The sequence below is a fragment of the Dipteris shenzhenensis genome, chromosome 16, assembly GCF_047967505.1.
Source record: "Dipteris shenzhenensis isolate YYH24624 ecotype China chromosome 16, Dip_SZ_1.0, whole genome shotgun sequence".
Lineage (NCBI taxonomy): Eukaryota > Viridiplantae > Streptophyta > Polypodiopsida > Gleicheniales > Dipteridaceae > Dipteris > Dipteris shenzhenensis.
Genome location: NC_141611.1, coordinates 5,310,579 through 5,329,229, shown reverse-complemented (window position 1 = coordinate 5,329,229; position 18,651 = coordinate 5,310,579). Strand labels below are relative to the sequence as shown.

The 18,651-nt window shown below is 50.4% G+C and overlaps 1 protein-coding gene across 1 annotated transcript in view; it reads left to right on the top strand.

Annotated features, from left to right (window-relative positions):
- The window catches only part of LOC147892450 (putative apyrase 5), a 77,001-nt gene that overhangs the window by 54,894 nt on the left and 3,456 nt on the right, over positions 1–18,651 (top strand). The window contains exon 7 of the mRNA XM_087387116.1: positions 4,842–5,038. Coding sequence (XP_087243242.1) covers positions 4,842–5,038 — 197 coding nt within the window. The remainder of the gene's footprint in view (positions 1–4,841; positions 5,039–18,651) is intronic.

Here is an 18,651-nt window from a genome sequence, read left to right as displayed (position 1 = left end):
AATAGCAACTGGATGAGTAGGATATTTTTGCTTGGATTGGTGCCCACCTACAGCTGAGAATTAAGATTGGATTGATTATTATAAAGTAAGATGTTATGAGATAATTTAAAATTTTAAAGTTTTGATAAACCTGAGACAAATTGTTAAGTAATGATGACAATTTTCCTTGCATAGCATCCTTGAAATTGTTGAACCTTTTAACCAGCCTATTATTGGCCTAAAAACATAGCAAGTTCTAAGATTGTGGTGTGCTGAACTTGTTCAATTAACGAGCTTTAAGGCCCACTTTCTGTGGAGTCTTTGCATTTGTTTGATTTTTACCTGTGAATCTGCTCATAGGTCATGTATTGCTTTGATGCACCCTGCGCCTCCCTTAGCTTATTGCTCCACTTGTTCCCTCAACTTAGCCCTCCGCATAGGCCTCCCTTTGCTTGATCCACCACTCAACTAATCCTACCTTGAGCTGGGTTGAACATCTTTCCCAGCTCAAGGATCAGCCTCAACAATGTCGAGGCCCGAGAAAGGAAAGACATTTCCAGCAACACGGAGACGTGTCCAAAGGTGAAGGCTCTGCTGAAGCCCTTGTAAGCAAGCAATTTGATAGTCCGAGTTTCAGTTGGAGATCTGATTTTTTTGTGGCTTCAGCTCCTACACCTACTTCTTTCGACATAACGACAAAATACAAAGCTCTTGGGATCCACAGGAGCATATCCCCCAATCACAATAAGAAATCATGGATACTGGAGTTAAGACCTCAAGATATGGAGTGTAGAGGCAAACAATAGGGAGAGATGAGTTGACCTTCAACTCAGCTACCAAGCTAGCTCTGGAACAATCATGAAAGGTGAACTCTAGGCCAATTAAGGCACTCAAGCCATTGAGCTATTGAGTAGACAAGCGACAAACTAGATACATTTGTTGAGGAAGATTTGCCCCTATGCAATGCTAGAACCATGCAAAGCAATCACGTGACTTGAGAATAAGGGAGGGCAAAGGAGAAAAAGCGGGGGGGGGGGGGCTAGTAAAATCCCCCACCTCCCCTTGCACGCCCACCTCGGGCACAAAGATCTTGAGCATTGGTGATGATCCTAGATCTTGTGAAAAGACACTTTGTGATTTTTAGTTTACAAAAGTCGACAATGGAAACTAAAATTTCAGAATAAAGAGTTTTCAAACTAGGTCATTTCACGATATGATTTATGGCTTATTGCATAGGTTGTGGGAGATCACATTGCCAATTTGGGAAGAGGTCTAATGTCCAAGAGCTAGCCATGTAAATGGCCGCTAGTCTCCCTAGTGAGTCAAAGGACACTAGTTTGATTTGTGGATCTTGGAAGTGTGGCTAGAATTTGTGATGCACATTAGTCTTGCAAGCCGGGCCTATCTATTGTGGAATGCATCTTGGTCTATTATTTTTGTCCAAAAGCAAGGGCATGGAAAGGTGATTACCGAGTACACAGATGATAAAACTAGCTTGATCAGCTTTGTGATGTATATGAAGGGCTCTTTATACTAATATGACTTAGCTCAAAGTGTTGAAGATTATGACTCGATGCTCATTGCTATTTAAGGCTAACAATAGAGGAAGACATGAGGACAATGTCATCAAGGTACTCTTAAGATATTTATCCCTATCTTGTATCAAGTAACAACTAATTGACGTGTATGGGCCAGACAAAGTTGGCAATGTATGGCAACCTTGTTTCATGTCTGTCCTATGGTGATCTCTATCCATTTCTTGTCGTAAGGACTTGGATACTTTGTTGGAGTGCCTCTACAGTGCATATAATCCTCCTTTTTATCTGTAGCTTGTCTCCTTCAACGAAGCATGTAGCACTCCTAAATGTTTTGGTCAAATCTAGGAAGCAATACTGTACTCTCTAATGGTTATGATCTATTCTCCTCAATGATTGTTGTAGAAAAATAAACTTGCTGATTGTATTGCTGTTATGGGGAAAACCTACCTGCATAGAGGCTTTTCGTCTTGCTTTGTTTGTTGTGTGTCTGAAGTACTGTGAGGTAAATATTCGCCATTGTTGATGGTTTGGAGAACTTAGAGCTTATGAGTGAAGTCATCAGTACTCATATGGGAGCCAAAGTTTTCCAATCATGTGCAAGGTACTCTAGTGGGGGCCTTTCATGGTCTTTGATCCTCCCATCGTAAGGTGTTAGATTACATCTCACACATTCATGGCATCAAATGGAGAGTCTGAATAAAATGTACGAATCATGAAGTACGGTTACTCATGGATATCGAGTTTTTTTTTAAGAATGCTTGCTCCACTTGTTTTAAGGTTTTAGTTGGCTTGGGTGATTTATTTTTCTTGGAAGTTTCACCTGTAAGTCCTTAGGAGTGGTTGTTTGATAGAAGTTGAATCAAATTCTCTTCATTCTTAGAAATGGATTAAACGTCTTTAATCCATCTCAATTTCTTGGTAGAGGGGAGCTTGCAAGCCTTGTCTTCTTTTGTCCTAAGGTTTGTCCATGCTCATCGTGATTTTGAGAACAAGCCTATGGGAGATTCTTTGGTGAATTTTCCCAAGGACTCTTGTGTGGTACTATGTATGGTTTATGTAATATCGGGACTTTGGGGAGGTCAAAATTGTTTCATAGGAGAGTAGCATAGATTGGCATTGTTAAGGTCATCTAGGTCATGGTTGAAGTAAATCTATGTTGGGTAGATTGGGATGCAAGGAGGTGTCTTGATGAGAGAATCTGCTACAGGGGACCCTCGCATGCAGCATGTAGAAGTGTCAAGTTGACAATGGTCATTTCCTTGTCTCTTTCTTAAGAAGTCATTTGTGATCACATAGCCAAAGTGATGAATTGTATAGTTTTGACAAGCAATAGTAGCTTGAACGAAGAGTGTTGGACTACTTTTTGATTAGCCTTCTCCTTTAGTGCTAGCCTTTGTCATAGCTAAGTCTTCCCTTCACCTTTGAAGTGTTGATAGAAACTTAGTACGGCAACCTTTGTAGGAATGGAATGCTCAACTGTGTGTTGGTGTGTGGATACGTATGTGTGAGAGCATATGTTTTTACTATGGTCTACACCCATGGTTGGGGGCTGATGATGTCAGTGGGATGTCATAGTAGATAGTCCCGGCTATGCCTGATGGAGTTTATGGTTTTCAACCTTGTGACTGGCATCATGGGATTGAAACGCTCTTGTTTGTTGTGTTTTAAGAGGATGCGTGTGGTCATGTTTTCGTGTTCATCTAGATATATACTATTTGGTCGAGTGTCCACAATGTAGCATAATAGAGTCCTTATAAAAATCTAGGATATGAGTATGCCTTTGTATAGTGTAAGTGTAAAGGGATTCTAAATAAATGACATTGGGGGAAAACAGTATTATGTCAAATTAAAAAACAAGAATATGGTTGGGGACCCTTCTCTCAAACTAGAATTGCGTTTTATTGTGACTTATTTGGTTGAAACTAGCAAACTCAACTATATGTATTGGGCACTTCGATTATTTTGTGTAGTGTGAGCAAATAGGACAGTTGTACCCGATAAGCCTTTGACACCTCCTTTGAATACATAGGCGAAGAGATTTGCTCCTCAGTTTAGTACGCCTTGCTTTGTTCGCCATTTGAGAGCCGCCTGCAGTTGCTCTATTCGTCCTTGTGGCCCATGTGCAACCTATGAAACGGTGCGTCGATGCCTTCACATACGGTCCTCCCTTCGTCTACACTTGCTACCTGTGTGCCACTCTTTCATAGTCATCGTCTTTGTGCCGCTTGTTAGCATAGCAGACCCGTCTGTACGCTTTATAGAATTTGCATTTGTACAAGATCTACAAATCTTATCAGCAATTAACTTTGGTATGGCCTTGTAGTCTACTTAGGATTCAGTCAACCCGGGTTGACTTCATTGGTCAACTATTGTGGTTGACTTTGGGGCCTATATTGGCCACCTCTTATACTTTCTCATTATCCATTTGCAAGTACTCTTAGCTCCTTCAGTTGTTGTTTGCTCCCTTGCTTCAACTTGCATTCCATTGCTCGCCGCATCCAACAATGGTATTAGAGTACTTTGTATCTTGCTCTTGGAGCATGTTTGATCTCCAGCTTCCTTCTTACTGCCTTGAGTTTCCATTTTCTCCAGCCATATCTTCTGTGCTGCTCCTGTAGAAGTTCGTTCAAACATCCGTATAGCTGCGTTGCATATCGTCGAGCGTGAATACTAGCGTACTTGCTTTGTGCGGAAGAAACTGCATTCAATTCTTCTCCATACTTTTCATACTAGGCTAGGTCCTCATGCTTGCCAGCTATACAAAAGAACAAGTTGTACCAAGTTAGTGAAGAAGAAATTTCTCATTTTCCAACTCATAAGATTATTGCTTCTTTTATTTTGCGTCTTAAATAGTGGCTTTTGCCCTCCTGGGACTCTTCTCACTATAGAAGCATTCCATTTTTTATTGTCTTTTAGGATATTATCAATTTCTGCTGAGAAATAACATTGTTTTGATTCAATTTGCAGCTCTACGGGTGACTCACAACTGTCTAAGTGTTTGTGCCAACCCTCCTTCTCGATTTCATAACCTCGTTTAAGTATGACCCTATCTCTGTTCAAGGAGACCATATGAACCATAGATGATGTACTCATGTTCTATTCTTTAGTTTGAAGCATATAATTCTGTTTTGAGGGTAGTCTAGAATATACTTGTTATATTTAAGCTCTTGTGATCATGTATTGAGCTTGGGAAGCGCTAATCATTAGAATATCTGTAAAGGAGTATTTAGTTGTTTTCTTGTTGTGCTGAGCATTGAAGATGATTTAACTGCAGTATGCATCATGTTTTTTTATTCTGGCTTTTTTGGTCTTCCTGGGAATTAGTTCTTTGGACTTTTGCCAAAGGCTTCCCTTGCAGATATACAGGATGCTGGACAGCACTTTTGCGAAGAAGATTGGAGGAAGCTGCAAGAGAAACATAAAGGCATTGTAGCAGAAGATCTCCTTAAGTATTGCTTTTCCTCAGCATACATTGTAGCTTTGCTACATGACAGCCTTGGCATGGCAATGACTGATGACCGGTAATTCCTCTACCAATGTAGATTGGGCCGCCTACTACCTATTGTGAGGCCTTATAGAAATTGCCTTGTTTTAGTTATATAAATGGGAGATGGTGTTCATGATGGTACTACTTTGCTTATGGGTGGTCAATGGCTGTATTTTGGATATTGATGATTAAGACATTCTTATATTCCACTGCTTATACAATGTTGTACTATTTGTAGGATTCCACTGACGGCTGGAATTTCAAGGCAGGGGGTAATTGGAAATAAGAACTGCTGAATTGATAAATGAGTCGTTAAATGTGTGCGTGTGTTTTTTTGTGTGGGTGGGTGTGTATGTTTGAGAGAGAGAGAGAGAGAGAGAGAGAGATAAAAAGTTTATTAAAGTCTTAGGAAGACCGATGGGTCTATGAGACTATGAAAATCTTGATACAAGCGAGCTATGAGAGGTGGAGCTACTAAATGAGCATCCACACCAACGCAGAATGCAAAAAAATGCAGAATGGTAAGTACTAAGTACTGAGTACAACATCTGCCGTGCCATTGAGTCCACTCCATAAAAAATTTCTGATTGGTCTAATGAGCTGAGTGATGCAGTCTCTAGACCGGCACCAGCATGAACACACAAACCAGGCGGTGGCCAATAGAACCTGGTTCACTACCACAACTCTAGATGCAAGGTCAAGTTTGGCTGAGCTCCAAAAGAGAAGCTTTTTCCTTATACTCTCCAGTACTAGGGTAAACTGATGTGCTAGAGAGATGCCCAACCCTACTTGGCATCCCAAATATCTAACAGGAACACCCCTCTGAATCCAAGAGAAGCCAATGTCAACTCCTCAGCCTGGAGTGTCCTCATCGCTGATCCAAAAGCCAAAGGATTTATGCCAGTTAATGTGTGCTCCTGCAGCTAAGCAAAAGATATCCAAGGCTGTTCGGAAAGCATCAAGTGACTGCAAGGAGGCCTTAATAAAAATGGCAGTGTCATCAGCCAACTCACAGTTCAAAAGCTCTTGCTCCTGTCTCAAGGGCAATTTCAGCCCATATAAACCAGCCTGAGATCTAAGAAAGATACTCATAGCTTCAGCCACAAAAACAAAAAGGAAGGGGGCTAAAGGGCATCCCTGACAGACTGATCTGGAAATCTGAAACCTGTCATCCCTTACCCCTCCAATCAAAACTTGGCTGTGGACTGATTTGTAAAAGGAGGCCACCCCTCTAATCCATGCATCTGAAAATCCGAATCGTAGAAGAGTGCCCTCAAGAAAACCCCAATCTACTCTGTCATAGGCTTTCTCAAAGTCCAAGAGTAGAATTGCCAGCCTTTGCCTGCTCTGCATAGCCCACTCTGAGGCTTTCCAAAAGAAAAAGATCAAATATGCTCCTTTCATGCACAAAGCCTGTCTAAGTATCATGGATGAGGTCTGGAAAAGGGGCTGCAATCTGATGCTGATCGCCTTGGCAAGAATTTTGCATAGAGTGCCCAAAAGAGTGATGGGTCTCCAATGGGATACAAAATTCCTGTTGCCACCTTTCAGGATAAGGTGTATAAGTCCCTCGGTGAATGAGTCAGGCATCTCACTCGAGTCCCAAATGCCCTGCAGGGCTGAAGTAATATGATCACCTATCATATACCAAAAGGCTATAAAAAAAGATGGAGTAAGACCATCTGAACCAGGGCACTTGCCCTTATAAGAGCGGAGAGAACAGTCCTGAATTTTGTGTTGGTAAATTGTGCATCAAGTGAGCATATCATCTCTGGTGTGACCAACACAGGTAAACGTTGCCAACCGGCATCTCTAGCCACATCTCTGGTCTGTGTGTCAGGGTCTGCAAAAAGAAGGGAGGCATAAAAATCTGTCGCTAAGTGCATGACGGTATCCGGATGAGATTGCAAAACCCCATCAGAGTCAATAAGCTGCTTAACACTCTCTCTACTATGTCTGGGACCAAGTGTAGAGAAAAAATGTTTATTGACTCTCCCTCCCATCTGTATTCAAAAAGGCTCTCGTGCATGGAAGGCATACTCTGCTTTTTGATCTAGCAATGTCTGCAAGTGAGCCCTTGCTGCAGCAAGGCGCTCCTAGATCCAAGCATCTAAGGGTTGTTTCTGCTCCTCCCTTTGCAGGGCTGTCAACTGCCGGTAGATATCGATCTCCCGCCTAGTACCTTACCTCACCTAGTACTAGCGACAGAATTATAAAAGTCACTGATACTGGCAAGTGCTGTGGCCACATGTGAAGGTACGGCCACTCCCCCTTACATGTGAGAAACCCAGATCTCCAAGAGTGCCTTTGTGAGAGTATCATCTGTGTATAAGGCATCGGGGATCCTGATACTGGAAGACCGTCCTCTCAGATGGGGCTCTGAGATGGACAAAACTACTGGAAAATGGTCGGAGGTGGAAACACCAGGTGCAATGCAAACTGTTCCCCCTCTATCAAGAGCCCAGTCACCCACATAGAATCTGTCAATCCGAGCATGGATAGGCATTTCACCCTACGGTTTGACCACGAAAACAAGAGTGACTGAGACTGAATATGAAATGCATCATCTAACCAAACATCTCTTCCACTGAATCTGAACAAGAAGGGATCCCAAGCTGCTCTCTCAAGGGAGCGAATACCACCTTCTCTTCCCCCTTTCTTATCGGATGGTGCCTCAACCATGTTGAAGTCACCTCCAATAATCCAAGAATCTGCAATGTCAGCCCATGAGAGCAACTCTCTCCAAAAAAGAACACGGTCCCCTCTGTTGTTCGGAGCGTAGAGGTTGAGGAAACCAACCTTACGTCAGTCAACCATAAGCAAAATCCACTGGGCCTTGGAGGGGGTGATGGTACCGTGTCCAATGATAAGAGGGAGGATAGAGTCTGAAACTGATATGTAAGTACCTCCTCTGGCTCCCAAGGCAGGAATCCAAAACGTTCGGCTTGAAAGCAACTTACTTGACTTGGAGCAATCTTTGGCATCCAGTTTGTGTTCCTATAGAAAAAGAATGTCTAAGGAACCACCTGACACACCTGGATGAAGATGATTCCTTATCAGCTGTCTGCGACGACGATGAGGGATGCCGCCCAACCCCTGTATATTCCAATTGGCTATCCTCATCGGCAGGAGGAAGCGGGTTGGAATACCTTACCCGACCTAGTGGCGGAAAAAGAACCCTCTACCGGAGTTGACCTCCTGCCATACACACGAGGTCCAAGGGGAGGAAAGTCCACTAGTGAGAGAGAGAAGGATCTCTCAAAGGGGATGCCAATAATTGGCTCTCCGAAAGTGGAGGGCACAAAATGATCATCTCGGAGGTTAGAGAGCTTCTCAAGAGCGGAAAAGGAATTCTGATGAGCCAGTCCTGGGGAAGGGGTCTGAAGGATTTCTACCGAAGCAGGGAAAGAATGTAAGACCGCTTTTCTTCTGTCAACAAAAGGAGGCACCTGTGCTGCGTCCTGATCAAGAAGTGCTGTGGACGAGGTGCCAACAACCTGGACTGCTGAGGGAGGCACAGCCTGATCCTATGGTGGAGCGGAAGAAGCCTCCTGCACAATAGGTTCCACGGCGGTAGCCTCCCGAGGCTTCTGAGGGGTAGTCTCCGGAGCGGCAGAAGTATGATCTGAAGTAGAGGGCCTAACCGCGACCGAAACCCATTGGTGGCCAGAGATAGTGCGGTGTGCAAGAGGGACTTGGGCAGTCCTAGGAGGAGGGGGAGCCCGTGTTTAAGGCGGTGCCTATGGAGCGCTAGGTCTTGCTCTTGATCTCTGTCATAACCTAGTACGAGCTGGTTGCTTTTTTGGCCTCTTCTTCTTTGGGCATTCTTTGGCGAAGTGTCCGGAGGATCTGCAAGTCCTGCACTAGTCCTAACAACCTGCAACCTCAAATCTCTGGCGAAAGAGTTTCCAATCGAGCTGCTCTTGGGAGCCCTCCCCCTCCCTCCCGCAACCTCTACCCCCCCTAGCTCCCCCCCGCCTCAACCGCCCTCACCCCCCTGCCTCTCCGCCCTCACCCCCTCGCCCTCCGCCTCACCCCCGTCGCTGCCGCCTGCACCCCCTCGCCCCCTCCGCTCTCACTCCCTCGCCCCCTCCGCTCTCACCCCTCGCCTCTGTGCCTCACCCCCTCGCCTCTCTGCTCTCACCCCCTCACCCCTCCGCCTCACCCCGTTGCGCCCTCCCCCGCCCTCTCCCCTCGCCTCTCCGCCCTCATCCCCCTCGCCCCTCCGTCCACTCCGCCCCCCCCTCGCTACGCCTCACCCCCCCCCTAGCCTCTCTGCCTCACCCCCCCGCCCCCTCGCTTCGCCCGTCCCCCGCCTCCCCCCACTCCGCTCCCCCCGCCCCCTCGCTACGCCGCCCCCCGCCCCTCCCGCCCTTCCACCCCGCCCTTCCGCCCCGCCCCCTCCCGCCCTCCCGCCCCGCCCTGCCCCACCCCCACTCCCGCCTCTTCACCTCACCCGCCCTCCATCCTCAGCCCCCACCCCCCGCCACCTCCGCCTCCCGGCCTCCCGCCCTCGTTTCCACCGCCCTCCGCCCTCCATCCTTCCCGCTCTCCGCCTCCGCTCTCGCTTGCGCCTCCGCTTCCCCCACTCGACTCACGTCGCCCCGGTTCCAGATCTGTAAAAGTCGCGAGGAAGCTCTCTTCTGAAGCTGAGGCCCACCAGAGTTTGCAACTGAGGGGCTAGCGGACAGGGAAGCCTGCTCCAGTGGTGGTGTAGACTCATGGTGTCCTGCCTGTGGAGGGGAAGGGGGAGGTGGTTGGGGGGTAGGCAACTCAGACTCCACGGAGGCGACTAGCGGGGGGGGTGGAGGAGGGGGAGTGGAGGCTGCCCTCGGCTGAGGAACCATCGGTACAGCTGACACTGCAGGAGAGCTGAGAGAGGCGGGGGGGAGGGGGGGGGGAGGGGGCTGCACCTGGGACTGGGGCTGAGAAGGAGGAGGAGGAGACTGAAGAGGAAGAGGCGGGGGCTGAAGCTGCGGGTCGGGAAGAGGGGGGTGCGACTGGGGAAGGGGCTGGGACTGAGTGGAAAGGGGCTGGGGAGCGGAAGAGAGGGGGACCTGAGGCTGTGGAGGGCGGGCTACCGTCGAAGAAGAAGCTCTCCCAGGACCCTGGGCTGGCTGCCTGTCAGGTCTCTGAGGTGCTGCTGCAGGTTGGGTAACCTTTGCCTCCTTGCCTTTATCGGAAATCTTCTTGTTCTTTCCTCTTTTCCTTCTAACCTCAGTCCAACCGCCAGCTAACTCTGAACCCGGCTCCAGCTGCCTCTGCTCCTCCTGAAGTGGCTGCCCGGAGGGGGGGGGGAGGGGGGGGAGGGGGAGGGGGCGGGGGAGGCCGAGAGGAATTGGCGAATCGTGGACAAATAGCAGCCAAGTGCCCAAAGCCGTGACACCTCAGGCACTGGCCTGGCTGTCCGGTGACTACCATGCTCTGGGTGATGCTGCCGGCATCTGTCACGATCTCGATCACTGCAGGGAGAGTCGATGGGTCCGCCACAGCCACACGGACTCGGGGGGCTCCTGCCGTAGTCACCGCGTCGGCGAAATTATCGTGCATAACCCAGCCAAAGTGGGAGCCCAGGTCCCTGACAATCGGCCGCAGCTCAGCAGCAAGACCTAGAAAAACTAGCGTCGCTGGATGGCGAGGTATGCGGAACCGAGCATCAAAATCCGCTGCACTGAATCCACGGTACCAAGGGACTATCATAATGATCTTTCCATCCACAGACGTGGGGGAACCAGCAATCAGGTTGCTCGCAGCTTTCGCATTGGAGAGTTTGAGCCAGAAGATGCCCCTTCCCATAAGGGCCACCTCCTCAATATGACCGTCCTCTAGCATGAGAGTGGACTGGAGCCAGTCCCTGATGGCTGATCTGGAGGGGGAATGTCCAACGACTCTGCCATAGACATAGGTAAGGGCAAAGTCATTGGCAACCTCCTGAACCCGAGACGATTGTTGCTCTGTCAAGATGATGCGGTAGGCATCTGGAGAGGGAGGGTCCGACTGGGACTCCGGTTCCGGGCAGGGAGCCGCCATACCGCCAAGACAAACTGCGAGACCTCCGATGAAGAAGAGGCTGCCACCCAAAAAAGGGGGAGATAGATGCGGGAGGGTGGAGCCTGGGTGTGAAGAAGACGGGTGAGGTGGCCGACCTTGGGACCTTCCCTGCTTGTCTCGACATCAGTATCTTCCTGCTCCGCAAAGGGGCAAATGGGAAGATCGCAGCCTTGGCCCCGAGGGATGGCCCTAGCTTTGCTTTCACGTTCCTCAGCGACGGCACCGAGACTTGGACAGACGACTCGGTCTGGGAGGCTCTCAGAGAGCAGACGCACGCTCAGGTTTGCTCCCGGATAGGCCCGTCCGGTGGGCAGCTTCTCGAGACTCAGTGGTCCGAGGGTGACGTGCGCCTGCGGTGGCGTTGCGCCGCCAAACGCTTCAGATTGATTGTGATCCTCAGGCCCCCTCTGTCATGGCCCCTCCCCCAGGATGTCAGAGCCTGGATCCCTCAGAAACTCCGAGCCTTCTACGGGATGACTACTTCAGAGATCTCGAGCTGGCTCGAGAAAGCATTTGCTCATGGCACCAAAGGCCTCTCGCCTTTGCTAAAGGTGTTGAAGAACGGGCAGGACGACCCCGCCTCCCCCTCCAAACCTTCTCATAAGCGTCAGCGCCTCCACTCCGAAATGTCAGCTTCTTCATCGACATCTGCCGCGAGCAGACAATTGTTCGCAGCCTCCCACTCCTCACCATGAGCCTACACCTTGTCTCCTGGAATGTGAACGGGTTTCATTCTTCTGGCACCCGTGGTCCTAGGAAGCTCAATTTGAGACAGGAACTTCAGCCAGCAGTAATTGGTCGTTTGGATATACTTCTGCTCCAGGAGCACAAGCTTTCTGTGGCTCATTCCCGTAGCTGCGGGAAGATTCTCCCTGGACGTTCTCACACTTATTGGGAGCCCTCGATCGGCGCACAGGGGAGGAGTGGAGGTGTCTGTACTTTCGTGTGCGAGCAGTTAGCCCAGGGAGTTTTTGGTCATGGCACGTTGATCCCAGGCCGTGCCCTTTGGGTAGGCCTGGAGTTGGAGGGTTCCAGAATAGGAATCCTCAACATTTATGCTCCCACAGACCTCCGGTGCAGAGCCACCTTCTGGAGGACACTCACAGGGATTCTCCCAGACATGGATTCCTAGATTGTTGGAGGTGACTTCAACAATCTAGAGACCTTGGAGGACCAGCAGTGCAGAGGACCATAGTTTACAGGCATGTCTCAGGTAGAGCAGTCCGCTTGGGACTCATTTATCTTCGTGACAGGAGGTAGGGATAGCTGGAGAGACCTGTCCTTCCGTCGTTGGCACGGGAGCTTGGACTTCTCGTGGGGCTTCCGCAGGGAAGGAGGCAGACTCCTGGAGAGGCTGGATAGATTTTATGTCAGTGATTGGGCCATCAGCAGAGGCGGTCAGGCGGGTATAGTTCCAAGGACGACACTTTTCGACCATGCGCCTGTGCTCTTATCATTAGACTCGGCAGTTCAGGCCCTTCCCCCCCGTTCGTGCCGGATTCCCGACTCCATCTTCTCGAGGGAGGATGTGCGCAGCAGTATCGGCAGTCTATGGGACAGAGATTGGGGTGAGTGCGTGGATCTGGTTGATTCGGTGGCGCAGGCTTTGCAGGAGTCCAGCCAGATTTGCCAGCTCGCAGCCCTACAGGTTCGACAGGAGTGGTGGGGCAGAGAGAGAGCTCTTCGGAGGGACCTCGCTTCCATTCAGCGACTCCAGCAGGCAGCCCCGGGCTCGGAGGAGCTTCGGATCCAGGCCCTTCGAGCCAGAGCCCTTCTTGAGGAGACTCTCCAGCACCGTTCAGAGTTTTGCTATCACGCCTCTCTCTCTTTTTGGGCTCGGAAGGGCGACCGGATGTGTAGGGAGTTCTTCAGGACGCATGGCCAGAAAGCAGCAGGTGATCAGCTACGGAGTCTTAGGACAGCGGAAGGGCACATCGTTACTGATCCGAGTGAGGTCTTGGGGTTGGCTACCGACTTCTACAGGACTCTTTTCTAGCAGGAGCAGCTTGCCCCTCGCACTCGACGCTCCCGTGAGGAGGTGTGGAGGCACATTCCATCCCTGGTCCAGCCCAGCATGCAGGCGACGTTGTTGGCACCGTTCACTATGGACGAGATGTTGGAGGCCTTGATGGCCATCGACGGGTAGACATGCCCTGGCGAGGATGGGCTATCCTGAGCTTTCTTCACCTCCTTCTGGGATCAGATCCATCAGCCCCTCCTAGCAGCTCTTCAGAGGATTTTCAGCAGCGGATATATGCCAGAGAGCCTCTCCTCGGGACTGATTTGCCTCATCCCGAAGGGAGGAGATCGACAGGAGATCCGTCAGTGGCGCCCGATCACCCTCCTCACCACTGCCTACAAAATCCTTGCCAAGATGATCAGCGCCAGAGTTCGGTCTCTACTTCTAGACCTCATTCATGACACTTAGACAGGCTTTGTCCAGGATCGCAGTATCCTGGATAATGTCTTCACCTTCTCAGAGGTGGCGGAGTGGGCTCAGCACAGTGGGTCACATTTAGCCATCCTACTTCTCGACTTTGAGAAGGCCTACGATCGAGTGGACTGGTCCTTCCTGGAGGGGACTCTGGAGCGACTAGGTTTCCCAGCAGGATGGATTCAGGGTATTTCAGCGTTATACAGGACAGCTTCTAGCAGGGTCATCATTGGCGGCAGGATGGGAGAGCGTTTTCGTTTGGAGAGATCAGTGAGTCAGGGCTGCCCCCTTGCTCCTTACCTGTTTCTCTTCTTCGCCGAGGCTATGACATACTACCTTCGGGCGAGGTCTACCGAGATCCGGGGTGTTAGCCTTCCCCTCAGGGAGGACACGAAGCTCCTGGACTCGGAGTATGCGGATGACACAGCACTATATGTCCAGGATGATGAGATGATGTTGGAGAGGGTGAGGATGGCCCTAGAGGTCTTCTGTTCAGCAGCCGGTGCGAAAATCAACTGGAACAAATCAGTTGGTTTTCTCACAAACCCCGGGGCGTGCTCTCAGTGGGGGAGGTTTTTGGGTTTCAGGTGGATCCCGCGGGGACATATAGCTAGATATCTCGGCTTTCAGGTCGGCCTGGATATCACGCCAGCTCAGTAGTTTCTCCCGGTGCTAGATTCCATTCGACGGAAGCTGGCTTTCTGAAGCACTGCTAAGCTCTCCCTTGCAGGTCGTGCCCTGGTAGTCAACCAGGTCCTCCTAGCCACGGCTTGGTATGTGGCTTCCTGTTGGTGTTTCTCGAGATCCAGCGTGGCACAGCTTAGGAGGTTGGTTCGGAACTTCCTGTGGTCCGGGGGGGATGGTCTCAGAGATACCAGAGCTAGGGTTGCGTGGCAGACAGTCATTCTTCCGCAGGCTGAGGGTGGCCTGGGGGTCATCGATCCAGAGCTTCAGAGTCAGGCCCTGCTGGTGGGCAAGCTAGTTATCCGCGGTTTGACCTCGGGGGAGCAAACGTGGAAGATGTTACTTCAGCAGGGGGTCGGTTCTTGTGTCCTGTGCCGAGGTGGAGAGTGGCTACCGTCCCTCAGGTGGATCTTTACTTCCGCCGCGCTCACTCAGCCCCGCTCCCCACTCGTTCGTAGCCTCCTCATGGTTTGGAGGCGGCTCCGCCTCAGTCTCTTATAGTCCCCTACTAGCTATCAGGAAGAGATCGATCGCCAGCCGCTTATCTGGAACGATCAGGTCAGAGATGCCGAGGGCCTTCAGCTGGGGGAGAGATCACACATCAGGTGGGACGGCTGGATGCGAGGGCGAGCCCGGTCCCTTCGTGTTTGGAGGGACACGTACAGACATTTGGAGACCGTTGATCTTGCAGATGCAGCTGGAGGTGCCCGTGGAGCTCAGGCGAGACGTATGGAGATAGACGGAGCGATTCCAGCTGATGGGTTGGTTCCACCCGAGTTTCAGATCCTCATGCCTGGTGATGACCGTTGGCTGGGACAGTTCACCCCCCGTGGCATCCCACTGGTGGTTGCAGGTCGGATGGACGACTCCTCTGTTTCCTTCTCATCGGTTATGGGGGACGGCCGACTTAGGAGAGAGGATGTGCTCATCGACCCCCTACTCCCATGGCAGAGGGTTCGGGTCGTAGGCCTCGTGGGGAAGGTTTGGTGGACCGATCCTAGCATAGAGCAGGATCAGCTGCAGCTTTGGCAACTCTGGCTCTGGGAGGGGCGGGCCTTGTCAGAGCTTGATTGGGACCCAGGAGAGTGGAGATGGCCAGAGATTGTGACAGGTCAGGGGCCGACCTCTTTCTTTGCCTATAGCACGACATTGGGTAGGCGAGTTCTCGGGAGGATGCAGAGCCGCCCTCCCATCCAGCGGCCCAGTTGGTATGCACAGGATATTTCCAGGTTATTTTTGCAGGCCTTCTGGAAGGCCTTGTGGGAGAGCTGGCGGCCGCGGAAGATCTCCTACTTCCTGTGGCTTCTTGCCCACAAAGGTCTTCCAGTGGGGAGCTGGTTGCGGCAGATAGGTCAGGACGGACGTTGTCAGATCTGTCATGAGGACGAGGAGTCACCAAAACACTGCATATGGAGCTGCACTCATGCCTAGGAAGTATGGAGGTGGACCTTCGGGATCCTTACTCGCGCAGCACCGGAGCTAGGATTAATCACTTGGGGCGCGTTCTGCTGGTGCAGCACCGCACCTGGTTTTCATCACTTATTCGAGGCATGTCAGCAGGACCCCACATTCCTTATCACACAGGGGACGTGGGGGCCGCTCGAGAGCATTCCGCCGCACCTGGCAGAGGCTGGCACAGGAGCTCAGTAGAGGCAGCCAGTCTGGGAGATTATTAGCAGCATCGCAGGATGGCACATTTGGACCTCGCGCGCAGATCCTCGGTGGCACCTCCTTATCGACTGCCCAGATCATGACTGACATCTGGAGTGAGATTATACACACCCTCCGAGGCCAGTGGGACCAGATACATGGAGACTCCCGGGCCGGCCGGGAGAAGCGGAGACGTTTCCTCCGGGTTTGGGACACACAGGGCCTCTTCTTCGAGCATACTTCGCAGGGCCTTCAGTGGTGCTACTCACCACCTCTCTGGCTGTTCATTCACACTCGCCTGATCCCTCCGTGAGAGAGAGCTTTACTTTTTGTTACCTTTTGGGCTGCGTCCGATTTGTGAACGCAGCCCGTCAGCTGCAATGCTGACCTCTTGTATCTTGTTTTCGAAGTAATATAATTAGCACTGTTTTTTCAACAACAAAAAAAAATCTTTGGCGAAAGAATGACCCATCGGCGGGTCGCTGTAGCATGATGTGGTCATCTAAAATGTTAGGGTCCTTGACAATGACCCTAACCCTGGGTACCCCATCCATCCTGACCGCCTCAGCAGCCGACGAAGGCTGGCCAGGAAGAGGGGGGATCTCTGCTACCACACCAAACCTCTTGCTAATAACTGAAAGAAGCCGGTGATAAAATGAAGGTAGACCAGGGAACCTGATGAAGACGGAAACTCCGTGCTTGTCCTCTTCAACTGGGTCTAAGCCCAGTTGAAAGGAAAACAAAAAAAATCCTCCTGTAGCCTAGAAAGAGAAACCCAGTCTGTAGCAAGTCTCTCGTGACGTCCGGGGCATCTAGGCACACCTGAAAGAAACCTCGTCCCAACAAACGTATATCTTTAAGGTGGGGAGCGAGCTCTTGAGGAAGCGCCGCAAGCATCCAATCTCTAGCCTGTGATCTGGAGGGTGGGAGCCAAAGATGTGTGCGAAGAGGGTCGTGGAACAGTCATGCTCCAAATCCTTTTTCAATTGCTCCAGCTCGTCTTTTGAGAAAGTGACGGTTCTCGCGGCCGGTGTGTGCGGTAACAGATTGACTGAATGGGTACCCATTCGTCAATTGAGGTGGGAAAGGCCAACTCAAACACAAAGAAACTCCGTCCGCTTTCCTGAAGCCCAGGAGACCCCCAAAAAATAGGGGGTACACTTGATGAAGGGAGAGGGTGAAAGGAGGGAGGGAGAGAGAAGATTGAGCAAGGAGGGAGAATGAATGAGGGGGAGGAGTCAGAAAGGAGAAAGGGAGGACAGCAAGAGGGAGAGGGGAAGGGAAGGGGGCAGGAGGAGGAGAGGAGGAGGGGAGGGTAGAGGAGAGGAGGAGTGGAGGAGAGGGGGGGGGGGAGCGAAGAAACAGCGCGGGGGGGGCTGTGCAGGCAGCAGCGTGGGGGGGGGGAATGCAGGCGGGCAGCAGCGCGGGGGGGCTTCGCGGGGGGGAGGGGCTGCAGCAGCGCGTGGGGGAGGGAAGGGGAGAGAGAGAGGGGAGGCGGGGGGGAGCAGCAGGTAGGGGGGAGGGGAGGGAGGAGGCAGCAAGGGCTGCTCTGGAACAATTTGAAGGCCCCAAAATCAGCCAGGTTGTCACTTCACTCCTACTTTACGTAGATGATGTGGTCCTTTTGTATTTTCTTGATTATGCTCAGAAATTGACGCAAAAATTGGAAGCCTTTTGTGAAAATAGTGGCTTGACAATAGATATAAAGAAAACCAAGCTCTTGCTGGTCAAAAAAAACAAGGGAGCAATTCGACCTGCAGTCATATATAAAGATGACATAGTGAACACTTTCAAATACCTGGACATTGAAGTGCCTTCTAACTGAAAATTGGAGTCTAGTGTTGCACAGACAGCGACGAGGAAATAAGTGCATTATGCATTTGACAACACCGACAACCATACAAAGATATCAAGGCGTGGCCCATCGCGAAATACTTGTTTGATACTCTACTTATACCAATGGTGGCAGCCCTTTGAGTGAGGCTTGGAGGGAGATCGATGGCCTCCAGAAGACATTTCTCACCACTTCCTCTTTGTTAAGCTTCTTATTCCATGCATATGACAACGTGGTCATAGTAAGAGCTGTAGCAAAATTGACAAGGGTATTGCTGTTTTGTAGCCTTCAAGGAAGCATTTTGTTGGCACACTTAGCAATACATGGAGTTCTTCAAGGCCTAAGGGAAGCTACATTTGGGTTACATCACAGAGGATTGGATGAACTAGCAAGACCAATGGTAGACGGATTAGAACTGAAATGGAAAGGCCACTATACTGAAGAGACCTAGTAGCTAGCTAGGAACGGAATGGAAATATGGAAAGCATAATGAAAGGCAAAATGGAAAGGAAAATGAAAGAACAAGTGCTAGGCAATGATAACCAAAATACTCACATGATATAAAGCTTGATGTTGATTGATGTGATAGACAATAGACAAGTACAACACTATATAGTGTGACACTAGACTCTAGACAGCCATAGTGTATATGGGATAACTCCCAATATGACACGTGGCATGTCTAAGCCTCACTAGACTATAAAACACACCTAGACTACCTAGAACAATCATTTGACTCACTTTGGCTTCATATTCCAACACCCCTCCATGATGGCAAGGTGAGTGACTCTTGGAATGGAACCAAGAACAGAACATGGCAATGACAGTCATCAAACTGTGCACCCTATGCAACTTAGAGGCTAAAGTCTGAGTGTGTTCAGAGGTTGATCCAAGTACTCTCATGGCTTGAGACTCAACATGCTCAGAGACTAACGTTATAGCATGGCTACATGACCAGCTCATAGGTCTAGGAATACACCAACATCCTAGAACT